Genomic DNA, 27,040 nt, shown 5'->3' on the forward strand with positions numbered 1-27,040 from the left:
AATAGGGCCAAGAGTAGGCCGGTTGCTTTCCTGTTCAATAAGATCATGATGAATCTGTTTGTGGCCTTAACTCCACTTGGCCTTAACTCCCTATGAATGCCTGCTCAATCAACATCTAACTCAACCTTGACTATATTAATTGACTTAATCTCCACTCCTCTTTGTGGAAGAGAATTTCAAAGGCTAATGACCCATGTGGCAAACCCTTATTTTTAAACCATGCACCTTAGTTTATTAAGATATCTGACTGGAGGAAATTATTCCAGCATCCACCTTCAGACCCACTCCTTCCCCTGAATCCTCTTTCTGTAGGTCATCTCAATCATTCCTCATTGACAATCGCTTCACTCCAGGAATCAGCTAAGCAAACCTTTGGAACTCTCTTGAGTACAAGTACACCCCTCAAGAAAGGAGATCAAAACTGTTCATAATACTCTTAGTGAATCTCACCAGTGCCTTGTACATCAGTAGCAAAACTTCTCTATTCTTGTATTCCCACCATACAGTATACTCCAACATCCTATTGACCTTGTAATTACTTAAATGTGTGCTCATTTTTGTTATTCATACACAAAAACACCCAGCTTCCTGAACATTGCAGCATTCTGAAGTTTCTTTTCATTTAAATAATGCAGTGAAGCAGAAATATAATTATATTGTATTCTACATCATTCAAACCATGTAGTTAACCTGAAACAACAAGTTCCTGTCTCAGAGGCAAGCTGGAAAAGTAATGAGGGATTCATTTCAGCAACGTGTAAGTTCCCACTTGGGCCATGCACACGAGGCTTTGAAAATTATGATGGGTATGTGAGATTGTGCAAAAATGCCCAAGCACTTAACTGCCTAGGTATCACAAAAAAAAGGTATGCTTGTCAGGATGGGCATGTAATAGTTGGGAAAAAAGTTGTTAAAAGTTTGTGAGAAGATTTGTAGCTCAGGTGCTCGTTGTTGTGATTCTGTTCGCTGAGCTGGGAATTTGTGTTGCAGACGTTTCGTCCCCTGTCGAGGTGATATCCTCAGTGCTTGGGAGCCTCCTGTGAAGCGCTTCTGTGATGTTTCCTCCAGCATTTATAGTGGTTTGTCTCTGCCGCTTTCGGTTGTCAGTTCCAGCTGTCCCAATATACCGGCCACTGCAGCGAACAGCTGGAACTGATAACCGGAAGGGGCAGAGACAAACCATTATAAATGCCGGAGGAAACTTCACAGAAGCGCTTCACAGGAGGCTCCCAAGCACTGAGGATGTCACCTAGACAGGGGACGAAACGTCTGCAACACAAATTCCCAGCTCAGTGAACAGAACCACAACAAAAAAGTTGTTATTATGGATCAGTTAGTAGCAGTCTCGCTTACCACTCCCACAAAATTTAGCTTGACGTACTAGATCAGTAAGAGGTTACGGCTGCACAGTGAGAAGTATTGTTCCGGAGTCACAACTATAAAGTACTTTGGGATATCTTGAACAACTTTGCGAAAGGCAGTAAATGAATGCAAATCTGTTTCTTCTCCTATAACTTCCCTATTAAACTGATTGCTTCAATGAAGGTCATCACTTTCTCTCTGTCAAAAAAGAATGCAATGACTTGATTTTTGTAATTTAGTTAATGGACAAATATAATGCATTAAAACTGAAGTTTTTCTTCAGTACACTGAATCATAGAATGGTACAATATCTTCAGAGTTCATTTCTTGTCCTTTGAAAGCTAACAGTTTTGCTGTACTGTATATTTAAATAATCAGCTTCTATTCTACTTTTTTCTGCGCATAATTATTTGGTAAAAATAAATTGAGATGTACTGTGTAAACCAGGTATGGCATAAAAGCTCCAGCATTCCTGAAGAATAAAGAGGGTCTTGTGATCTCAGCAAAGTCTGATGGGTCATGTGTCTGGAAACCAGGCTGCCTCAAACGTCTTCGAGACAAAATTATTTCTACTACAGTGGATGGAGGATCAGTTACTTTCTCTCTGTTTGATCACATCACTGTAAGTATACATTTCATAATTTCTATCCAAGTGTAAGTATTGAACAGAATCTGAACTAAAAGAAGAAACATCAGATGATAAGTTTAGAAAAAGAAATAGAATAAAAGAGAAAAAGGGCCAAAGCCTTGAGTTTCTCCCTTTGCTCAAGAATTTCTGAAAATGTGATACTCTGTAGAATAATGAGGTTATGTGTTTAGAGTGATAGAACCAGTAGGCAAATAGCAAATTGGGAAGTTCTACTAGTGATGCATGACCATTGCATTAAAAGGTTTGTTTATAACAGATTAATTCAATCTCCAACTTTTATAATTCACTAAGTCTTTACTATTTGATTTGTACTTTCTCCTGTAGCGTAACCATGAATCATTTGCTCATGTTTACAATGTTCCCTGCATTGATGGACTGAGTTCATAATTGCAATTTGGTATTAAAATCAAATGTTCAAACTCTTCCTTTAACCTGGTGCATTGCCCAATATTCATCACAAATCCAGACTGATTTGAGTATTTTTAATTTGCTGAGGGTTTGATGAATTGGTTGGGTTTCTAAGTTGATTTCTAATAACTTAAGTTTATGGAACTAAATTTGTCTCCCCTTTCTTGGTCAAAAAGGTAAGAATATTTGAACTCTCATCTCAATCACATCCTGACAGCATCAAATTGGATATCATCAGCAACCAACCTTATAATAAGACCAACACGGAACCTATGCACGAAACCTCACACAGTTCAAAGACTGACTTGATACGGGATGTAATCAGATCTGTTGAAGAGGCACAACTTGCTCAAGAGCATGCAAAAAGTACATCAGTCAGAGATGAAGATAAGGAATATTGTCAAACCAAAGGCAACAGCCTCTATTTGTTATTAGAAGAAATTAAGGAACTGGCACTTCTAGATGTTGCAGTCGGATGATTGCAGTTGTTTAATCAAGACTTTGGGTCTGTTTTAATTTCTTAACCAAAACCACTATCAGACCAATATATATTAACTGACACAATACTCCTGAAAATGGCTATGGTTTTTTGAGCAAATTTGACAGCAATTTTACTTCTCTGTCTACAGTTGCACTCAAGAAAAGCGACAGGGACCTACAGTTTCAAGTAAACCAGGTGTTATCTTGAAGCCACACAAGATTGTAAAAGATTTCAATATCATGAGAAGATGTATGAATATTTTTTCAACAGGATGTAAATATTATAATTTTTATTCAAGTATGATTGATACAAATTAAGTGTTACAATTCAATTTGTCTTCATACCCTTTTTAGGGGTGTTTAAAATAAAAACTTTTATTGGCAACAGTCTCATCATTAGTGCTTAAGTCCAGCTTGTAACAGTTTCTTTTCTCCAAAAAGGTACAAAGACAGAACTAAATTGCTCTACTAGGCCTTAACAAACACTTCAATTCTTTTGAAAGCTTACACGAGAGAACAAAGAATATTTTTCTCCAAAACTGGACTGTGTATTTTGACTTACACAACATCTGCAAAGGTTGAATAGTATTTAAAACTATCTTCTAGCTTTAGTATGATTCATTCTTCATCAGTATCAACCATTACACAACTAGCTCTTAAACAGCAAATCTATGGCATTAAATGTGAAGGATGTCTATATCAGATCCACACTAATGACAAAGATAGACACAAACATATTTTGCACAAACTTGTGGAAAACATCAGTTACATTGCTGAAGGTATGGAATGATTATTTTTTGCCACATAACCAAACCTTGTCAAATTCTTTACTCTTGCCTCAAATAATCACTGGCCTGACATCCCAATATTTTAAATCAACTTACGTTGTAGTTTCTAATTCCTGTATCATTTGAGAGACATCTCTTATTTCAGTTAACTGTTCCATGGGCAGATTCTATGTTGCTTCTGGAATGGGTGTAGAAAAATTGTCTTCAATTATGGTTTCAGATTCATGTGTTGATACAGCACAGTCAGTTATTTTGGTGACCTCAGGTAAGTGTTCTGAGGTTTCCAAACACAGATCTATTTCTGTTGGAGACTCTGGTTGCTGAATTGGCTTAAAGGATTCAGTTTCAGTTGCCTTTTTCAAATCTTCTGCATCTGGATCTTCATAGCTATCCGTAGAATCTCTCAACACCTTAACTAGATTTTGTTCGAAAGACTGACTCAAGGCCGGAGAATCATTTAGATCTGAAAGAATAGGTAAACCAAAACACATCAATGCATGAATAATCCAATTTTTATTTGTGAAACAAAAGCACAACCAAATTGTACCAATGATTAGTGTTTGTGATTCAGTCAGAAAGCCTGAGAAGTGGCCTCGTTTGCTATGCGTAATACTATTCAAAATGCAAGGTATTGGAAAAACTAAGTTTTAGCATTTGAACTCGACAAACATTTAAATTTAGAAAGAGTTGACAAATAAAATTGAAAGCTGAACAAGGTTTCTGAAAAATGGAGATAAGGCAACAGGGTGGAATTTCGCTTAGTTTCTGATCATACTGTATACTGTGCAAAATAACAATGCAGTTGAATTTATTGATTAGATTTAAGTCTGCATTCTGCTAACTCTTATTTTCAGGTCACATTGGTTGGTAAACCAAAAGGGATAAAACAAAACAGAAACTGCTGGCAGAACAAATCAGGTCTGGCTGTATCTGTGAAGAGAAACCAGAGTAATATTTCAGGTCCAGTTCAGAACTCTATTTAAGTTTGTATTCAAAATTTGTATGTTTTGGATAGTTATGAAATCAAAATTTTCTCTTAAAGAAACTGGAAAGAATAGTAACAGTAGTTCTCCAGTCCTCAAGTTCCTCAGGGTCGTGTCCCAGGTTCAACCAACTTCAGCTATTTCATCAATGACTTTAGCTCCATCATTAAGTGGGGATGTTTGCTGATGATTGCACAATGTTCAGCACCATTTGTGACTCCTCAGATACTGAAACAGTCCATGTTCAATTGCAAAAAGATCTGGCAATATTCAAGCTTGGGCTGAAACAAATGCCAGGCAATGATCATCACCAATAAGAGACAATCTAATCATTGCCTCTTGATAGTCAAAGGTGTTACCACCCTTGAATTCCCTATCAACATCCTAGGGGTCACCTTAACCAAAACCTCAACTGGACTCTCCGCACAATGATTACAACAGCAGGTCAGAGACTAGGAGTATTGCAGCGAGTAATTTGTCTCCTGGCTCCCCAAAGCCTATCCCATCATCTACAATGTACAAGTCAGGGGTAGAATAGAATATTCCCCACTTGCCTGGATGTGTGCAGCTCCAACACTCAAAGCTTAACACCATCCAGGAAAAAGCAGCCTGCTTAATTGGCACTATTTCTACAATCATCCACTCCCTCTACCACCAATGCTCAGTAGCAGTGTGCTCTGCAGAAATTCACCAAAGATCCTCAGACAGCACCTTCCAAACTCAACCACTTCCATCTAGAAGGACAAGGACAGCAGATACATGGGAACATCACTGTCACCTTCAAGTTCTCCTTCAAGGCACACCATCCTGACTTGGAAATAAATCACAGTTCCTCCATTGTCACTGAGTCAAAATCTGGAATTACCTCCCTAATGGTATTGTGGGTCTACTCACAGCAGGTTGACTGCAGTGGTTCAAGAAAGAAGTTCACCACCACCTCAAGAGCAACTAGGGACAGGCAATAAATGCTGGTCAGCCAGTGATGGTCACATCCGACAGAATAAGTTTTCAATAAAATTTAAAGTAGTCAAAAATCAGTGTAAAAGTGTATGTTTTGGTTTTCAAAAATAAAAATGTTATCCCAAGAAACTAAAATTACTTTATAAGCCATATGGACAGGAACCATATTTAACCAGCACCTTTTGTTCCAGCCACATATTATACTTGTTCCATTTACTTAGTGATTGAGAAAGCACTTGTGTAGACTGCTGAATTCTAATTTCTCCACAGTGCATAAGATAATTGTATCTTTTTTGAAGGCAGATTTTTCAGAGAAAGGAAATGTCCCGCTTCCCCTTTTCAAACTCTGGATGGATCTAACCTATTTTAAGGATGGAAATTAAAGTTGACTATATTGAATTCGATTAGAAAACACACTTACCATTGGAGGATGTCTGTTTTGTTAACTGAAGTTTTGCTTGTCGTCTCTGAAGTGCAAGCTGCTTGTTCCTTTCGATCCTGAGCTGCTGTTCCTCCGAGAGTATGCTTGAGCTCGGAGTAGATTCTGCAGCTAATTGGTCGGGCAATGGACTGAATGGAGTTTCTAAGTTTTCAATTTGGAGGTCATTCTCATTCTCTACAACTGTAATTAAATGTTATTTCAAAAGGTGGATTGTGTTTTTGGTCAATTCATCATAGCTCAAAAAAAAATTTCTTCTGATTGCCTGTGAACATATGTATTAAGAAAATTGAATTTAGAAACCAAGAGAGTCTAAATTCAGTCCTTAACTGTGATGAGACAACTTAAGCCAGGGTCTCCAATTCTTGTTACTATCACTTTTTCCCTCCCTTATGCTGCAAAGAGAACATATGTATCAATGTACCAGAGCAGCACTGATGCTGTCAGACTGAATAACCCACAGATATTCCATTCTCAATATTTACACAATACAGGCCTTTTGGGGATATTTGGTGCCTGCAGAACTGGGCTTCCGCATTTTAGTAATGGAAATCCACAAAGCTCTACTGGGTAAAAGCAGTGTCTAAAGGTAGAAAACATATTCTGGGTTTGATCTTTATCTTTGTGGAGTTACAGGGTATCAGACAGTAATTTATAAGCAATAACCAGTCTCTGCTCCTTTGTTTAAATGGAAGAGACACAAATGAGTTCCTGTTCCTCACTGCAGTGCAGTAATTCTTGTTGGCAAGTACTTACGCAACCTTATCCAAAATGAAGTGCAAGTGACTTCTTGAGACAGACAGCAAGAGATTTTTTTTTAAAATAACGCAGCTGGGAGATCAAAATGTACTGCTAGAATTCAGGATTAATGCAGAGAACATGTTACCAATTGAAAATCAGTTTAAAAAAGGAAAATAAAGGAATCAGGGATACTCTTAAATGGAGGAAAAACCACCACACACTGGTTGGATTTGAATGATTTCATTGATGCCTGAACACTTCTTTGCCCCAATCCCCAAAAAAACCACATCTTACTGTTCAGTGGAACAAAGCTTAGATTTTGTTTTTAAAATGCAATGGTAACAGCCTCAGCATCAGATATAAACCTTTGAATCTGTAGTATATTTACTGTAAAATGTTCATTAAACTTTGATTTAGATGGGACAAATAATATAAATTTTGAATGAAGATTTGAAAGGAGCACTTGCCTTCTTTGGAAATAAAGTCTTCATGTGTAATGGGGATATCAAGTCGAATTTTCTTCAAGCAAGTCTGGAAGATAAAAATGACGACTAATATAAACTGCAGGAAAGGTCATTAACGTGAAACTTTAATGCTGGTTTGCTCTCTCCACAGATACCTTTCTGTTTTAAGAAATATGTAGATGTGCAAGTGAAAATGAGCAAATACAAAACTGAATCTTTTAATGGTGTTACACAGGGAAACTGCATGAGACTTAAACTCTGATTGGTTTTCAAATCGAACTGGAAACTTTAAAAATACCCTCTATGGCCATCTAGTGGCTGGACACTCCAACTACTTTGTGAGACAATTTGCAAAAGTGAACAGGAAATGATAATGTAACAGTTTACCATGGTAAATTTCAGCAAAAAACACGACCACAAATCCTAGTTAAGAGACATGTTCATGGTCAAATAAGGAGGGCAACTGCTGTTATAATCTACAGAGGGTTGAGCACCATATCACATGGCACATTGTCCTACTGTCCATCTAAAAGGTGTATTTTTAGGACCAGATGCGCTTTATTAAGCACATTTTTCTTTCTAACCATAGGAGTAGTTTGCAGTCTTAACTAGAGATCAAAATTCACTGCTCCCATAAAGTTAGCATGCAAGAATGCCATCTCCCCATAACCCAATCAGGCCAAACACTGACCAGACTGATCTATTGAAGGAGTAGATTGCTAGATGTCTCACTAGCCAGTTCATCTGCTTCAAAATAAACAATTAGCAGACCTACTATGTTTATAGAACCGCATTGTCAAGACATGCATAAGTAGTTGACAAAAGCACAAGCTACTCTTTTACTATGCCAAGTGCCCTGAAATGACCAACTGGCAGAGCTCTGGAAATATAAGCCAATTAATGTGTGTGCAATTAATGAAGGAAGGAGATAACAATGAACTAATTCGATGGTAGCCAAGGAATAAGCATTCACACGGACACCAAGAACTCTCCTTCAAATAATGCTTTGTGATATTTTCCTTCCATAACATAATTAATGTTACAATTACAGCTCTTCTTCCTTCCTTTGACAAGTGTGCATGCATAGACTATACATCTCAATAGAGGAACAATTCCACAGACATTCCTCACCAGCTAATATTATCAAGTAGGTGTTACCGGGATTGATTTGCTCAGAGCCATCACAAAATCTCAACAACATATCTCTCACAAGGTGGCCATTTGGCTTATCAAGCCTGCACCAGCTTTCCAGGTGAGCATGATGACTCAGCACTTTTGTAGCAATCTCATTCAGTGTTTCTTGCTCAATACAAATGGTATATGGCTGCGAATTGTCATGAAAATCTGTTTTCTGGAACAAAATTCATCACAAAGAACAGGGAGGAGAGAAAATAAATAAGCAATATTGAAAAGATACCTGAACTTCTTTTTTGCTTCCCAAGGCCTCCACCTTTTCAATAAATTCTTCAAACTGCAATTTCGGGTACAGCCTATGAGCCCAATGCTCCATTTGCCAAAGGAGAGTCTTCACATCTTCACTCTTAACACAGTGGGAAAAGAGAAGAAAACACAACATGTAAACAATGTAGAGGATTAAAGGCCAAAGCCAAATACAATGCAATAGGTCAGGTCAAAGGAAGAATTCTCTGCCTAGCATTACTCACCAAAAACACCCAATGGGGAATTTTAATTTAAGTGGCAATAAGTAGAACCTAAAATTGCAAATCCCTTACACAATCTACGCAATTTTAGAATCAACAAAACCCAAACTTTACTGTTTTTGTGCACCCTCCACTCCCAGTGCATGGACAAATAAAATCTCTGTTCACGTCTGAACAAAGGATAGGATAGCCTAAACCCTAGAGTGTTCTGAAATGTGAAACAAGCTTTGTCTTTCAGAAACTGATCTTATTTAGAATCCTAGCTATCTGTTTAAATTGGTAAAATCCATCCTGTTTCTTACATATGGCCATTATGCAAATGAAGTGTAATCCTGGAACATCAACATTATTGCACAGACTGTTATCATGTAATAATGCATTCACGGTTTTCAGTGTATGCTACTGCATCATCGTGTTAATTCATTTTTAAAAATTGTGAAAAATTATACCCAAACCAAACAGCATAATTGCCTGTAACAGCAATTTACATCAGGATAACTGGAATACAAAGGGATTGGTGCTCCCCAATCACTATCAAGTGAAAAGAAAGAAAAAAAAAGTGCTGAACCAATACATAAAATTCTGCACCAAACTTGATATTTAAGTTTCTGGGCAGTTAGCTGAATCAAAACTCATGACTCATGATAACTGTCCCTGCTCCAATTATCCACTATTCTCATCAATATTAAATATTCATGAAACAGCTCAAAGCTCAAAAGATTTACAAAACTGTATTTGATGTGCAAAAGGATCAACGTGAATGAACACTTCTTGAAAAATGCTTAATCTACACTCCTGATAGCAGCTGTGCTTCTAGCAATGTCAATGCAGTTTGTTTTATTTTCCACAGTGCTATCCTCTGCACTAACTCATCCGTTAAATTCGCACAAGAACAACCACGATAGTAGAAACATGGAAGACAGGAGTAGGTAATTTGACATCTGAAGCCTGTTTCACCATTCAATAAGATCATCGTCGATCATCGAACTCAATATCTGAACTTTCCCTCCATATATCCCTTGATCCTTTTAGCCACAAGAGTTATACCTACCTCCTTCTTGAAAACAATGTTTTGGTGTCAACTGTTTTCTGTGATAGCGAATTCCACAGACTCACCACTCTCTGGAGAAGTAATTTTTCCTTACCTCAATCTCAAAAGATTTTTCCCTTATCCTTAAACTACGATCCGTGCTTCTAGACTCCGGCACCAGTGGGAATATCCTTCCTGCATCCAATCTGTTTAGTCCTGTTAGAATTTTACAGGTTTCTAAGAGATTCCTGTCTCTTTCCTGTAAATTCCAGTGAATGCAATACTAACCAACTCAATCTCGCCTTATTCATCAGTTCTGCCATCCCATGTATCAATTTAATAAACCCTCACTGCAATACCTCTGTAGCAAGAATATCTTTCCGCAGATACGTAGACCAAAACTGCATAAAATAGTCTAGATGTGGCCTCACCAATGCCCTGTATTAATGCAGTAAGACATCCTTGTTCTTGTACTCTAATCCTTTTGCTACACAGGTCAACATACAGTTTGCCATCTTTCCTGCCTCCTGCACTTGTGCACTTACTTTCAGCAACTGATGCACAAGGACACTCAGATCCTGCTGGACATTGCCCTCCTTCAATATACAGCCATTTAAATAATAATCTGTCTTCCTACATGTGCTACCAAAGTGGAAACTTCACATTTCTCCACATTATGCTGCATATTTGCCCCCTCACTCAGCCTGTCCAAATCACACTAAAGTTTTTGCATCCTCCTCATAGCTTCCTCTTCCAGCCAGCTTTGTGACACCTGCAAATTTGAGATACTACATTTTGTTTCCTCATCTTCGCAGATTCCCCTAGAGCCTGGAAGCATCGAGTCCACACAAACTCCCTAAAGAGCATCCCACACAGATGAACCCCCCTACCCTATCCGTGTAATTCTGCATTTAACATGGCCAATCCACCTAGTCTGCATATCCCTGCACACTATGGGTAATTTAGCAATCCACCCTAACCTGCACATCTTTGGACTGTGGGAGGAAACCAGAGTACCTGGAGGAAACCCACTCAAACACAGAGTAGGTGCAAACTCCACACTGATTGTCACCAGAGGATGGAATCAAACCCAGGTCCCTGGTACTGTGAGGCAGCAGTGCTAACGACTGAGCCACCATGCCACCCTACATTTGTAACATATTTTGTAATAGCTGGGGTCTGATCTCTACAGCACCTCACTAGGAAAGATGCAAAGTATGACAGATTCCTGTATAACATCCCCATTACAAGGAGTCAACGCTTCACGAAAGGTTTGGAGTGCGAGAAAATCTGAACATATTAACATTACATTTGCAATGATTGGGCCTATTATAATCCAATCACTATTTTATTAAGAATAAGAGCAAGTACATTTGTGAGGCAGAAAAAATGTAAAATTAGAAATTTGTTCAATGAACCAACAATGGTGATGACTGCAAGAAATAACACATTGATACAGGAAGCAGCCTCTTCCATGGATTACATTTAGACAGAAAAATCACACATTTCATTATACAGCACCATTATATTGTAAAACCTCTCGGGGTGCTTCACAGGTGCATTATTAAACAAAACTTAATCTGATCCACATAAGGGTATATTAGTACAGGTAACATAAAGCTTGGTCAAAGACCTAGGTTTTAATAAGGATCTTAAACAAGGAGGCAGCACTAAATTGATTTAAGACAACAATTTCACAGTTTAGGGCCTAGACAGCTCAAAGTGCAATGACAAACAGTTGATTGATTAAAATCAAGAATATACAAGAAGCCAGAATTGGAGAACAGAGAGTTGAGGTTGACGATGCTTGAGGAAGTTGCAAGATATCAAGGGAGGAGGCCTCAGTAAGATTTAAAACAAAGATAAATTTAAAATCAACCATTGACCTACACTGGTTTCTAATCTAGCAGAGGAACCTTGATTTTTCTCCCTTACCTCATGTCCTTTGCCTTTAAATCGAACAGTATTGAACAGATTCCGTAAAGCTGGTAATCCTCGATCAGAGGTCAATCTTTTACGTATAGAAAAGAGTTTGGTAAAAGTTAGATCTCAAATAGTTATAAAAGACCTCAATATCAGAAATGCAAAAGACAGTATACTATCAGATACCACAATGTGTTCTGCTAAACGCAGAATACATGCCATGGCAAGATAACAAAGGGGATAAAGTTATTCTCTGAAAGAGTGAGTGCCATTTGGGATATTGAACATTCTGTTTGTGTTAAGTGAGAATGCAGTAAAGGGAGCTGGTGTGGAATGGGGAGATGTAGGAGTTGGGGGATGAAACATTTGAGATTGGGGGTACAGGATAGGTTATGAGTGAAGTGGGAGATGGTAACTGTTGTGAAAGTCAAATGTATGGAGATTTGGAGAGTATTTCCTTAGGACATGGTGTGTGCATGATGTCCACACTTATCATCTGGGGATCAGAGGTACATGCGAATCCAATCACAATATGATGTCCAAAACAAAATAAAATGGGATGACACAGTATGGGCTATGGGCAAGATGCCTACAGCCCACATAGTGATTGTTCCTTAGCGAGACAAAGCCAACTGGCTCACTGACATACATGCAACTCCAGACCCGCAGAGATATGTTCTATTGAATGGCCAAGCAAGTCACTCAGTTCAAAAGTAATTATGGATGTTCAACAAATGTTAGCCTAGTCAGTGACACATCTCATGAAGAAATAAAGAGGAAATAAATAACGTCTGAACAAATTCACTATTTAATTTCTTCACAAAATCATAACAGAATTGGTATTTAGTAGCCTGCTGTTCCTGATCCACCTCCAGATACCTCAACAAGTCATTGTAATTGCAATAAAATAAAATGACTGAAAAAAACTCTCTTCACCAATACATCTCCAGGGACATTTTGCACTGAACTATTTTGTAAAGTAGGAAATGTGGTATCATATTTGCACACAGCAAGCAACAAATAAAATGAACAGCTAATCCTCTCACAGAATACTGAGAAAACTCACCTGTTTTCTTTCAAATAGAACCTTTAGTTCTGTTATGACCATGACAGTGGTAAATGGAACCTTAGTTTAACATAACTGAAAAATGCATCTCCAACAATTGCAACCTCTGTCCTGCATTAAAATGTTGCCTTTGATTGTGGATATTTTCTAATCAACCTGTTCAAAAATGTTATGACATACATCTGGAACAGGTAGGACTTGAACCTAGGCCTCCAGGTTTCATGGTAAGGACATTACCACTGCAATTAGAAGAACCTCAGGCCTTGAAGTGGAGCTTGAACCCATCCAACTGAGAGGAAAGAAAACCAATTACTGTCAGATTGTAACCACCACTGATGTAGCAACAACTGATCTCAGCGTTGCTGGGCTAGGAGGAGGCAGCCAAATTCAAAGTCCCACAGCTAATCACGAACAAGTAATTGCTGGTGAAATGATGATAAACTGACAAGGTTGATAGGCTGTGTCAAGTGGTCCTCAGTCCCTCAGGATCAGTAGCCAGGAAATAATAGATACAAGACAGAAACAGCATCTGCAAACAGCTGATTCCAACGCCTGACTCCCAAATACCTGGAAAGAATTTTTAATGGCAGTTCTTTTTTTTCGTACCTTAATTTTAGATTTTACATTCATTGATTCAATTTATATTTTTTAAAATGTTATTTTCACCAACAGGGGCTTTGGGCGGTTCAAATGACAAGCTATGAATGCAATTTCTCACTCTCCTTACTGTGCCCAGCAATGCTAGGGAACAATACTGTTCATAGGACAAACCAAAGTTGAAATTTTAGTTACCGCTGAGCATCCAGTTTAAGCCGTGGTCCTTTCACACTTTTCCTGAGAACTACAGGCTCTTTGGATGGATTTCCTTCTTGTCTGTTTTCCTCATCTGAGAGGACAAACCAAAAACAACCAACAGATTAATAACAATTGGGTGTAGTTGTGCATTGGCTTTGTTGACAGGCGAGTAATCCTGAGAACACTATGGATTTTTCTGAGTAACATGTCCAAGTGGTTACAATGATGGGGATGGAAATCTATCATCACACAGTTTGAATCTTACCAATTATTGCTCCTCCAAATTTGTAGAAATTAGCAAGTTGCAGTTAGGAAGTTTCTTTGGACATCATTAAGCTATACGCTAATATCAGTACCAATATTTTAAACCATTTGGTGTCTGAAATTGTTTAAGTGAGGCAATCTCTGAAAAAAAATTATTCCCAATCCAATGTCCACATCAAACAGCCTCAGAAAATAATTATTTTATTTTTTACAGTGACGCAATATGAAGCAGCTACAAACACTTGAGAACAAAACCCTAGTCATTAACAACACAGGAAGCTATTCACCCATCAGACTCACTCTTTGCTAAAGCAACCCAAAACTATCCTTGTTTAAATTTCTTCTCATATATTAATCATCAGATAATCACAATGCACTATACTTTTATATCACCTTTTATTTCAAACACTTACCAATTTTCTTCCTCTGAATATTAATGAGTGACTATTAACATTCAAGAGGGAAATCTTTACTAAAATAGAAACAATGTTGAAGGATACAGGGGAAAGGCAGGAGAATGGCACCAGGTTAGACTGCCCTTTTGGAGAGCACCAGAACAATTCTCTGCTTCTGTAATAATATCAGAAATACCATAGCAATTTTTATCCCACTTACAGACATCAAGTGATTTATTTTTCAACATTAACTTAATTCTATTCACTACTTATCCTTGGCATCCTTAAACTTTTAAATATTTTTATATTTGACAACACATTCCTGACTCAGGAATCATTTTTCTGAATTCTTTGACCAGCCTGACTTTATTGTTGAAAAACCAGTCAGTTAATCCTGAACAATGATCATCAGCCTGAAGCAAAATTACACTTTAACTTATCTCATCGTGGAGAGGCAGGGATTAATCAAGAATAGACACTATCCTTTTGTTATGGGGTCACGTCTGATTGAAGGGGTGACCGGGTCTGTAGAATGCAGCAATGTTTTTGACATAGCCTCTTACAATCCCTACAGTGTGGAAGGAGGCCAGTTGGCCTAGTGAGTTCACACAGACCCTCTGAAGAGCATCCCTCCCAGACCCACCCTCTCCCTGTAACCCTGCATTTTCCATGGCTAATCCACCTTACCTACACATCCCTGGACACAATGAGCAATTTAGTCTGGCCAATCCATGGACTGTGGGAGGAAACTGCAGCACCCAGAGGAAACCCACGCAGACATAGAGAATATGTAAACTCCCCACAGACAGTTGCCTGAGGCTGGCATTGAACCCACATTCCTGGGGCTGTGACGTAGCAGTGCTAACCACTGAGCCACCGTGCTGAGTCCTTGGACCGACAGCAAATCTTTTGACAAGGTCCTGCACTAACTGAAAGCAAAGGTAATAGCCCATGGGACCCAAGCAAATTTGGCAAATTGGACTGGTCATTGGCTGATTGGCAGGAAGCAGAGGGTAATGGTTGAGTATTTTTCCAATCGGAAATCTGGTCCAATGGTGTCCCACAAGTGTCAGTTTTGGAGCTTTTGTTTGTAGTTTGCATAAATTATTTAGATTTGAATGCAGGAGGATTGATCAGTAAGTTCACAGATGGTACCAAAATTGTTAGGGTAGTAAATAGTGAGGACGAATGTAGGCAGGCTGGTGAGATAGGCTGATCAATCCAGATATATGTGAGATGATGCATTTGAGCAGGTCAAACAAGGCAAGGGAATACATGAAGATCAGTAAGACCCTGGGAAGCACTGTAGATCAGAGGGATCTTGGTGTGCACGTCCAGTGATCCCTTTAGGTAGAGGACATGTGTATAAAATGGTTAAGATGTCACAGGGGATACTTGCCTTTATTAGGTGAGACATGGAATTTAAGAGCACAGAGATGATGCTGGAACCGTGTAAAACATTGGTAAGGCCACGGCTAGAGTACTGAGTGCAGATATGGAATCTGTATTGTAGGAGAGATGTGAGTGCACTGGACAGGGTGCAGGGGAGATTCACCAGGATTTTGCCCCTGGGCTGGGTATTTCAGTTATGAACTGAAAATGTGTTGCTGGAAAAGCGCAGGTCAGGCAGCATCCAAGGAGCAGGAGATTCGACGTTTCGGGCATGAGCCCTTCTTCAGGAATCATGCCAGAAACTTTGATTCTCCTGCTCCTTGGATGATGCCTGACCTGCTGCGCTTTTCCAGCAACACATTTTCAGCTCTGATCTCCAGCATCTGCAGTCCTCACTTTCTCCTATTTCAGTTATGAACAGAGATTAGACTGCGGTTGTTTTCCTTAGAGCAGAGGAGTCATGATAGAGAATGTATAAAATTATGAGGGGCAGAGGTAGGGTGGACAGGAGGAGATTTTTGCCCTTAATGGAGGGATCAATAACCAGGAGGCATTGATTTAAGACAAGGGCAGAAAGTTTAGTGTAGATGTGAGGAACAACCTTTTCACCCAGAGCGGGGTGGGAATCTGGAACTCACTGCCTACAAGACTGGTAGAAACAGAAATCCTCATAAGATTTAGCAAGTATTTAGATGTGCACTTGTGATATCAGGCACAACGTTTTAGCCAAGTGCTGGAAAATGGGATTAAAAATTAGGTGCTTGTTTTTGACCAGCACAGAAGGGCTTTTTTCTGTAGATCTCCATGATTTTATAACAGCAACTAAACTGAGCATCTCCATGGGAGGTCTGCTAGAGTTTGCATGATTTATACTACTAAAAGATGACAGTCTTGGGGTATGGTGGTAAATTGTTTGTAACTGGTCGAAAACTGATAATGGAGAAAGTGAGGACTGCAGATGCTGGAGATCAGAGCTGAAAAATTGTTGCTGGAAAAGCGCAGCAGGTCAGGCAGCATCCAAGGAACAGGAGAATCAACGTTTCAGGCATAAGCCCTTCTTCAGGAAGCTGATAATGATCATTTTTTTTTCCCCCAACACCACCTTACGTACCCAAAAATATCATTGTCTCCCTATTATTTCATTCTTGAATATTTCTGAAATACAACGACGACTTGGTTCGGAGGTTCTTTTTAAGCATTCATCAGGACAGACACAAGAATACTCAATTTCAAAGGGAACAACAATTTATATTGCATAGGAAAAGGCAGCTAATTGATTGGCAAGTGACCTTTGATTGGTGTGGTGTTACCATGGTGAATTTGCCAGGAAATAGTTACAACCACGTTTTCTTTCATTGAAAAAGGCATAAGACATGAAAATGTTCTGTTTGTAGAGGACAGGATTCCTGCATATGAATGTTTATAGCTTTTAGCACATTAAGTGGCAGCACAGTGGCTCAGTGGTTAGCACTGCTGCCTCACAGCACCAGATACCCAGCTTCAATTCCTGCCTTGGGTGACTGTGTACAGTTTGCATGTTCTCCCTGTGCCTGCATGGGTTTCTTCTGGGTGCTTCAGTTTCCTTCCAAAGTCCAAAATGAGCAAGTTAGATGGATTGACCATGCTATATTGTCTGCAATGTTCAGGAATGTAGGTTAGCCATGGTAAAAGAGAGGTTATGGGGATTGGATTGAGGTCTGGCTGGGATGCTGTTTGATAGGTCATTGCAGACTCAATGGGCCAAATGGTCTACTGTGACATCTGTGTGGATTGGAAAAAAATGTAAAATCCCTGCCTGTAGGATGCAGATGCCTCCAGATGTCCACCAACCCTAACTCCACACACACATCCACTAATTGTTTAGTTTGTACAGAGGGTATTAAGGGGCAACCTGTCTACTGTGGGATCCACAAGACAGTTAAAATCTCCCCCTATAATGATAAGCCAGGACTCAAGACTAATCAGTTTAGAAAACCCATCTACCAAATATTTGAGGCGATGAGCTGGAGGGCAATAAACATTCAAAACAACAGATTATTTTCCATTTGTCAGGGCTTTGAGAATTACAAACCTCCCATTTGTGTCTTTAAAACACTCTCGTAACTTAAATGGGAGGTTCCTCCTAACCAATATAGCCACTCCCCTACTTCAGGTATTAAAAGATGAAAAGTAAACCCAATCAAAGCCATTCTGCTGTAGTTTCAAATGCTCCTTTTCATCCAAGTGTGTCTCCTGTGACAAAGCAATATCCACCTTCTCCTTTCTAAGACGCAACAGTACCTTCTTCCCCTTAATTGGTGAGTGACTACCCTTGATATTCCAGGTACATCATTTCATCAAGTCATTAGCCATACCCTTCTGCAGTAACATTTAAATTCCAGGGATGAGGAACTCAAACCACAAATCGCTGAACCTTAGTGTCACATGATCCATCAAACATAAAAACTACATAAACTAAAACCATTACATTTAACAAACCTATAAAGCTATCAAAGATTATATATACAACAGGAGAGGACGAGGGCATTGACCCAGACCTGACCTCCGCACCGTGACCCAGTGAGCCCTCTCAATCTTCAAGCCTCTCATGCCATTCTGCAAGTTAAAGAATTTCAGCAAACAATCCTCAAAAAATTCCACAGGCCTCTCACCTTCCTTACCCTCAGGCAGACTCACAATTTTTTTCTCCTGCCCTTGTTCTCAAGATCATCCACTTGGTCATGCAAACTATAGACTTGCGTTTCCAAGGCTTGAATCCTACCCTTAGAGGAACTGGCATCAGCTTCCACCACTGTGATTCTGTGCTCAACCTCATCCATCCTCTTTTCCAGGTCTCCCATGGTAGAGTGATGGAGAAAGTCTCATGGAGTCCAGGGTGTACTAGCTAGGTGGATGGAGAACTAGCTGGGCAGCAGGAGACAGAGAGTAGTAGTGGAAGGGAATTTCTCAAAATGGAGAACTGTGACCAGTGGTGTTCCACAGGGATCCATATTGGGATCACTGTTACTTGTGATATATATAAATGATCTGGAGGAAGATACAGGTGATCTGATTAGCAAGTTTGCAGATGACACTAAGATTGGTGGAGTAGCAGATAATGAAGGGGACTGTCAGAGAATGCAGCAAAATATAGATAGATAGATTGGAGAGTTGGGTGTAGAAATGGCAGATGGAGTACTATCTGGGCAAATATGAGGTGATGCATTTTGGAAGCTCCAATTCCAGAGCGAACTGTATGGTAAATGGAAAAGCCTCTAGGAAAAACTGACATACAGAGAGATCTGGGTCTTCAGATCCATTGTAACCCTGAAGGTGGCAATGCAGGTCTACAGAGTGGTCAAGAAAGGATATGGCATGCTTTCCTTCATCAGTCGGGGTACTGAGTACAAGAGTTGGCAGGTGATGTTACAGTTGTATAAGACTTTGGTTCGACCATGTTTGGAATACTGTGTCCAGTTCTGGTTGCCACATTACCAAAAGGATGTGAATGCTTTGGAGAGGGTGCAGAGGCAGTTCACCAGGATGTTCCCTGATATGGAGGGTGCTGGTTATGGAGAGAGGTTGAGTAGATTAGGATTATTTTCATTAGAAAGACAGAGGTTGAGGGTGGACCTAACTGAGGTCTAGACAGAGTGGATAGCAAGAAGCTTTTTCCTCGAGTGGGGGACTCAATTACCACGGGTCACGAGTTCAAGGTGAGATGGGAAAAGTTTAATGGAGATATGCATGTAAAGTTTTTTTGACATGGATGGTGGTGGTAGAGGCAGGCATGATAGCATAATTTAAGATGTATCTAGACAAATACATGAATGGGCAGGGAGCAAAAGGAGACCAAGCTTTAGAAAATAGGAGACAGGGTTTGGATAGGGGATCTGGATCGGCGCAGACTTGACCGCTGAAGGGCCTGTTCCTGTGCTGTAATTTTCTTTGTTCTTGATTCCAGATTTTTATTAAATTCAAATTCCAGCATCTGCCATTCAAACTCAGATCCTCAGAACATTACCTGGGTCTCCAGAATAATAGTGATAGCAGCCCACTCCTTGTGAAAGTAAAATAATAAGGTGCTGCTCAGTTTATTGACGAGGCCTTCCACAGAGGTACGACTGATATTTAAATTAGTATAATAAATTAGGACCCAACTATCAGAGGTAGACAGACCATATGATAAATTTAGATTTCAGACTTCTTGCATGATTGTTTTTGCAAATTATACAGAGATTACAGTGCTCACACTTTGAAGGTTTACTTGTAAGCCATTTCCCCCACTGATCAATTCATCACCGACGACACAAATGCCACATGTAGGTTTAATCAACTGAACGATAATTTCCTAGTTTCAGATTGTTTCATTAAATAGACCGCTTATTTTCTGCATTCCAATTCTTTAATCTAAAAGAAGGTCTTATATTTTATTCTGTACAGTTGAAATGAAAGCTAGCGTACTACAGGTAATTCTATTATAACACAACAGTTGTTTTCCTCTACAACCTTGAGCTATAGAAAATCGCTATATCCCTTCAGTAAAAAGTTTGCATTATCCAAACAACGTCCACAATTCGTCAACTGCGTTATAGCCAATTTGCACTGACAAAACGCACATTATTGCAGAACACTCTGTTTGTAATGGATCTCAGGATCAAAACTATTTCAATTATCCACAAAATGCATTACAATTTGAGACTGACTTACCCCCATCAGCAAAAACTCCACCATCTGCCACTTGTCCAGGGGATGATGGAGGAGGAAGAGGTGGAAAGATTTCATCATCTTCTAAGTGATCACAGTCAGGAATATCGAACAAACCATTTTCCAAAGTGTCACTCATCACAGATGCTTGTCCTATCCACTTTGATGAAATTAAATGAGGATGGTAAAACTATTGGATCATTTAAAATAATAATATAAATGTTATGAAATAGTTATTTTCATTCCAGTATCTGTTGTGTGATTTTATTATTTGGTATTTGTCGTACAATAACAAATAAGAGACAGAACAATGAGAAGCCTTATTTGACTATTTCCCTTTGTCTGTGCAGCATCCACATTGACTCGGGTTTCTAATCATAGCTTTCGGCTTGATAGAAACAGGAGGACACAGGCCCAAGAATCACCTCAGCCTATACGGGAACAGCATAGTAAAATAAAAGCACACAATGAAGCCATTTAGCCCACCTTGTCTGCACCACTAATCCCACTTACCAACACCTGGTCCATTGCCCTACAGGTTCCAGCACGTCTTGTGCAGATCCAGGTTTTAATTGAGTTGAGGATTTCCACTACAACCACAAAACTGTGCACTGAATTCAAAACACTAACCATCGTCTGGGTGATCAAGGTTTTCCTCATATGCCCTTTAACCTTGTACACCACTTGAATCTATGCCCTTAGATAACTGACCTCGCTGCTAAGGGAAACAGATCTTCCTCTATCAAAGCCGTTCATCGTATATCTCAGTTTTCTCTGTTCTAAAGGAAAACAAACCTAACCTATTTAAACCTTCCTTCATAGATGAAATGTTCAAGCCCTCACAATATTCTTGTAAATGTCCTCTGTACTGTCTTTAGAGCAATCATGTCTTTCCTGTAATGTAGTGGCCAGAACTGTACACAAATTTCCAAATACTGCCTAACCCAGTGAGTGTATAGCTCCTACTCTTGCATTCAACAGTTTGGCTAATGAAGGAAAACATCCCATATGCCTTCTTTACAATGTCTTCAATCTATCCTACTATCTTCATGTCCCCCAAGGTCTCTCACTTTCTTTACCCCTTTCAAGATCTGTCACTTTATTGTGTACTCTTTTGCTTTGTTTGCCCTCCTCAAATGCATAACTGTGCATTTCTCCAGATTGAATTGTGTTTGCCACTTTTCCACCTACTCAACGAAACGACTGGTATCACTGGCAGAACAGGCTCGAAGGGCCAAATGCACTAGTACAACTAAATCCCTCTGCACCTCGAATTTCCATAATCATTCCTCGATTAAGCAATATTTTGCTTTTTTAGTCTTCCCACACTAAGTTTTAGTTTTTAGTTTGCTCACTCAAACTATCGAGTAAAAAGTGAGGTCTGCAGATGCTGGAGATCAGAGCTGAAAACGTGTTGCTGGTTAAAGCACAGCAGGTCAGGCAGCATCCAAGGAACAGGAAATTCGACGTTTCGGGCCAGAGTCCTGATGAAGGGCTCAGGCCCGAAACGTCGAATTTCCTGTTCCTTGGATGCTGCCTAACCTGCTGTGCTCTAACCAGCAACACATTCTCACTCAAACTATCAACTGCCTTCGGCAAACTTCTATGTCCTCTTCGTAATACATTTCCCATCTGGTACAAGTTCAATGGGCCTTTCTCTGTCCTGTAATGTTTCTGTGACTACACTTTGATGAAAACATATTTTGTGATGAAAGGCTTTGGAACATCTCAGAAAATTATTAAGGTCATTACAAAAATGCAAGTTGTTTTTAAAGGAGTAATCAGCATCAAGTGAAAATTTTGTTTATAGTTATTGTCTCTAGACCATCTGTCTGTATGGAACTTATACATTCCTCCCACAGTCCAGAGATGTGCAGGTTAAGTGAATTGGCTATGCCCATAGTGTAGCAGGTCAGGGTCAGGATGGACTTATTGGGCCCAAGGGCCTGTTCCCACACTGTGGAAACTCTATGAACATTCACTACCACCAACATTCTGTACGCAGGCGCCGGCCCGGCACAGCCGTGTAGGGGGTCAGTGCGCAAGTGCCCTTCCGGCACTGCCCAGTAAGTGCCCCAAGCGCAAGTGCAGTTCCGGCATTGTCCTGTAAGTGCTCGGTGCGCAGGCGCCGGCCCGGTACTGCCCTGTCGGGTGTCCATGCGCAGGCGCGAACTGCTGACTGCAGCTCCAGCAGCGTTTAAAGTTGGAGAAATCCTGTCCCGGAAACTGGATAAACACTAATTCAGGTTCATTAAAGGTGTAATAAACTACTTTTCTAAAAAAAGGTGAAGGAAAATAGATGTGTAACGTTACGGTTACATTCTGAAAACTCTACTGCATCTACTGAAAACAACTTCTCTTCGAAATATAACTTACCGAATTTTAATAGAATTAACAGGAGTTTAGTTTTATTTCTTAAACATAAAATGACTTCTTTGCCGCAGGAGGAACCAAAGCGCGCGCTCCACTGCCCGGCCAATCGGAGCCTGATGATGGCCTGGCTCCTCCCACACAGGTGACCAATCAGCCCGCAGGTTACAGACCGGCCAATCACCAATGGCTGCTGCTCAAACCAATCAGAGACGGGCCTGACCCTCACTGGGCTGAATGTCATTCAGTTTTGCTGAGGGATTGGGGGATGGTAGTGTGGAGAGGGGCTGGGGGATGGTAGAGAGGGGAGGGGCTGGGGGATGGTAGAGAGGGGAGGGGCTGAGGGATGGTAGAGAGGGGAGGGGCTGGGGGATGGTAGAGAGGGGAGGGGCTGGGGGAGTGGGGATGGTAGTGGGGGAGGGGCTGAGGGATTGGGGATGGTAGTGAGGGGAGGGGCTGAGGGATGTTAGTGTGGGGAGGGGCTGAGGGATTGGGGGATGGTAGAGGGGGAGGGGCTGAGGGATTGGGGGATGTTAGTGTGGAGAGGGGCTGAGGGATTGGGGGATGATAGTGTGGGGAAGGGCTGAGGGATTGGGGGATGGTAGTGGGGGAGGGGCTGAGGGATTGGGGATGGTAGTGAGGGGAGGGGCTGAGGGATTGGGGATGGTAGTGGGGGAGGGGCTGAGGGATTGGGGATGGTAGTGAGGGGAGGGGCTGAGGGATGTTAGTGTGGGGAGGGGCTGAGGGATTGGGGGATGGTAGAGGGGGAGGGGCTGAGGGATTGGGGGATGTTAGTGTGGAGAGGGGCTGAGGGATTGGGGGATGGTAGTGTGGGGAAGGGCTGAGGGATTGGGGGATGGTAGTGTGGGGAAGGGCTGAGGGATTGGGGATGGTAGTGAGGGGAGGGGCTGAGGGATTGGGGGATGGTAGTGAGGGGAGGGGCTGAGGGATTAGGAGATGGTAGTGAGGGGATGGGGCTGAGGGATTGGGGGATGTTAGTGTGGGGAGGGGCTGAGGGATGTTAGTGTGGGGAGGGGCTGAGGGTTTGGGGGATGGTAGTGAGGGGAGGGGCTGAGGGATGTTAGTGTGGGGAGGGGCTGAGGGTTTGGGGGATGGTAGTGAGGGGAGGGACTGAGGGATTGGGGATGGTAGTGAGGGGAGGGGCTGAGGGATTGGGGGATGTTAGTATGGGGAGGGGCTGAGGGATTGGGGATGTTAGTGAGGGGAGGGGCTAAGGGATTGGGGATGGTAGTGTGGGGAGGGGCTGAGGGATAGGGGGATGGTAGTGTGGGGAGGGGCTGGGGGATGGTAGTGAGGGGAGGGGCTGAGGGATTGGGGAATGGTAGTGTGGGGAGGGGCTGAGGGATAGGGGGATGGTAGTGTGGGGAGGGGCTGAGGGATAGGGGATGGTAGTGTGGGGAGGGGCTGGGGGATGGTAGTGTGGGGAGGGGCTGAGGGATAGGGGATGGTAGTGTGGGGAGGGGCTGAGGGTGTGGGGATGGTAGTGTGGGGATGGTAGTGTGGGGAGGGGCTGGGGGATTGGAGGATGTTAGTGTGGGGAGGGGCTGAGGGATTGGGGAATGGTAGTGTGGGGAGGGGCTGAGGGATAGGGGATGGTAGTGAGGGGAGGGACTGAGTGATTGGGGATGGTAGTGTGGGGAGGGGCTGAGTGATTGGGGATGGTTGTGTGGGGAGGGGATGGTAGTGAGGGGAGGGGCTGATGGATTGGGGATGGTAGTGAGGGGAGGGGCTGAGGGATTGGGGGATAGTAGTGGGGGAGGGGCTGAGGGTGTGGGGATGGTAGTGTGGGGAGGGGCTGGGGGATTGGAGGATGTTAGTGTGGGGAAGGACTGAGGGATTGGGGATGGTAGTGAGGGGTGGGGCTGAGGGATTGGGGGATGGTAGTGGGGGAGGGGCTGGGGGATTGGGGATGGTAGTGTCGGGAGGGGATGGTAGTGAGGGGGGACTGAGGGATTGGGGATGGTAGTGAGGGGAGGGGATGGTAGTGAGGGGAGGGGCTGATGGATTGGGGGATGGTAGTGAGGGGAGGGGCTGAGGGATTGGGGGATGGTAGTGGGGGAGGGTCTGAGGGTGTGGGAATGGTAGTGTGGGGAGGGGCTGGGGGATTGGAGGATGTTAGTGTGGGGAAGGACTGAGGGATTGGGGGTGGTAGTGTGGGGAGGGGCTGGGGGATTGGAGGATGTTAGTATGGGGAGGGGCTGAGGGATTGGGGATGTTAGTGAGGGGAGGGGCTAAGGGATTGGGGATGGTAGTGTGGGGAGGGGCTGAGGGATAGGGGGATGGTAGTGTGGGGAGGGGCTGGGGGATGGTAGTGAGGGGAGGGGCTGAGGGATTGGGGAATGGTAGTGTGGGGAGGGGCTGAGGGATAGGGGATGGTAGTGTGGGGAGGGGCTGAGGGATAGGGGGATGGTAGTGTGGGGAGGGGCTGGGGGATGGTAGTGTGGGGAGGGGCTGAGGGATAGGGGATGGTAGTGTGGGGAGGGGCTGAGGGTGTGGGGATGGTAGCGTGGGGAGGGGCTGGGGGATTGGAGGATGTTAGTGTGGGGAGGGGCTGAGGGATTGGGGAATGGTAGTGAGGGGAGGGACTGAGTGATTGGGGATGGTAGTGTGGGGAGGGGCTGAGTGATTGGGGATGGTTGTGTGGGGAGGGGATGGTAGTGAGGGGAGGGGCTGATGGATTGGGGGATGGTAGTGAGGGGAGGGGCTGAGGGATTGGGGGATGGTAGTGGGGGAGGGGCTGAGGGTGTGGGGAGGGGCTGGGGGATTGGAGGATGTTAGTGTGGGGAAGGACTGAGGGATTGGGGATGGTAGTGAGGGGTGGGGCTGAGGGATTGGGGGATGGTAGTGAGGGGAGGGGCTGAGGGATTGGGGGATGGTAGTGGGGGAGGGGCTGAGGGTGTGGGGAGGGGCTGGGGGATTGGGGATGGTAGTGTCGGGAGGGGATGGTAGTGAGGGGGGACTGAGGGATTGGGGATGGTAGTGAGGGGAGGGGATGGTAGTGAGGGGAGGGGCTGATGGATTGGGGATGGTAGTGAGGGGAGGGGCTGAGGGATTGGGGGATGGTAGTGGGGGAGGGTCTGAGGGTGTGGGGATGGTAGTGTGGGGAGGGGTTGGGGGATTGGAGGATGTTAGTGTGGGGAAGGACTGAGGGATTGGGGATGGTAGTGAGGGGAGGGGCTGAGGGATTGGGGATGGTAGTAAGGGCAGGGGGTAGGGATTGGTGGATGGTAGTGGGGGGGGCTGAGGGATTGGGGATGGTAGTGTGGAGCGGGGCTGAGGGATTGGGATGGTAGTGAGGGGAGGGGTTGAAGGATTGGGGGATAGTAGTGTGTGGAGGGGCTGAGGGATTGGGGATGGTAGTGAGGGGAGGGGCTGAGGGATTGGGGATGGTAGTGAGGGGAGGGGCTGAGGGATGGTGGTGGGAGGGGAGCGGCTGATGGATTGGGCATGGTGGTTGGAGGGGAGGGGAGAAGTGGTGGCGGATTGGGGAAGATGGTAGGAGGGGAGTGATTATGATTAGGTAAAGATGGAGAAGATTAAATATGAGGGTACGATTGCTGGTAATATTAGGAAAGAGTGCAGAGTTTCTTTAGATATATATAAATGGCAAAAGTGGACATTGGGCCCCTGAAAAATGATGCGAGAGAAGTAGTAATCGTGAACAAAGAAATAGCTGTGGATCTGCATACTTTGCATCAGTCTTCACAGTGGAAGACACCCAGTAATATTCCCAAAAATTCAAGAGAGCCGGGGCCGGCCAAGATGAGTACAGTGGCCATCACTAAGGAGAAGCTGCCAAAAAAACTATGTGGATAAATTGCCTGGACCAGATGTGTGACGTCCTAGAGGTCTGAAGGAGATAGCTGAAGGGATAGTGGAGGCTTCAGTAGTAATCTTTCAGGTACCACTGGAGTCAGGAAAGGTCCCAGAGGACTGGAAAGTCACTAATGTAACCCCCCCCCCCCTCCATTTAAGAAGGGGAGCAGGGCAAAAGGCGGGAAATTATAGGCCAATTAGACTGACCCCAATCATTGGTAAGATTTTGGAGTCCATTGTGAAAGATGAGATTTCTGAATACTTAGAAGTCAATGGTAAAGTAGGGCAAAGTTATCATGGCTTCATAAAGATGAGGTAATGTCTGACAAATCTGTTAGAATTCTTTG

The 27,040-nt window shown here is 42.6% G+C and overlaps 2 protein-coding genes across 5 annotated transcripts in view; one reads left to right on the forward strand and one right to left on the reverse strand.

Moving 5' to 3' along the window:
- The window catches only part of dis3l (DIS3 like exosome 3'-5' exoribonuclease), a 56,400-nt gene extending 53,133 nt beyond the window's left edge, over positions 1-3,267 (forward strand). For 2 of the 3 annotated variants that reach the window (XM_060852932.1, XM_060852931.1), the window contains 2 exons: positions 1,810-1,984; positions 2,596-3,266. In XM_060852932.1, the coding sequence (XP_060708915.1) occupies positions 1,810-1,984; positions 2,596-2,898 (478 nt within the window). In that variant the 3' untranslated portion in view covers positions 2,899-3,266. Of the gene's footprint in view, positions 1-1,809; positions 1,985-2,595 lie in introns of all 3 variants that reach the window. The other variant, XM_060852930.1, reaches the window with a different exon arrangement.
- Positions 3,217-22,961, reverse strand: tipin (timeless interacting protein). Of its 2 annotated transcripts, none has more exons than XM_060852933.1 (8): positions 22,863-22,961; positions 20,490-20,646; positions 13,747-13,840; positions 11,901-11,976; positions 8,692-8,814; positions 7,278-7,341; positions 6,052-6,252; positions 3,217-4,150 (listed from the first exon to the last, which is right to left on the reverse strand). In XM_060852933.1, the coding sequence occupies exons 2-8, from the start codon at positions 20,623-20,625 to the stop codon at positions 3,855-3,857; spliced, it is 990 nt and encodes a 329-aa protein (XP_060708916.1). In that variant the 5' UTR covers positions 20,626-20,646; positions 22,863-22,961; the 3' UTR covers positions 3,217-3,854. The 2 variants fall into 2 exon arrangements, with proteins under 2 accessions (XP_060708916.1, XP_060708918.1); XM_060852935.1 differs by having other exon boundaries at positions 20,490-20,676.
- Between the last annotated feature and the right edge of the window lie 4,079 nt (positions 22,962-27,040).

This window comes from Hemiscyllium ocellatum, chromosome 39 (genome assembly GCF_020745735.1).
Source record: "Hemiscyllium ocellatum isolate sHemOce1 chromosome 39, sHemOce1.pat.X.cur, whole genome shotgun sequence".
NCBI lineage: Eukaryota > Metazoa > Chordata > Chondrichthyes > Orectolobiformes > Hemiscylliidae > Hemiscyllium > Hemiscyllium ocellatum.

What these genes read in the sequence shown, in the direction of transcription:
- tipin (XM_060852933.1), bottom strand. Translation starts at nt 20,625, where the DNA reads ATGAGTGACACTTTGGAAAATGGTTTGTTCGATATTCCTGACTGTGAT. An exon ending in CTTAAACTGGATGCTCAGCG is followed by an intron (nt 11,977 to 13,746) that starts GTAACTAAAATT and finishes TATACGTAAAAG; the next exon opens with ATTGACCTCTGATCGAGGAT. An exon ending in AAAACAGACATCCTCCAATG is followed by an intron (nt 4,151 to 6,051) that starts GTAAGTGTGTTT and finishes CTATTCTTTCAG; the next exon opens with ATCTAAATGATTCTCCGGCC.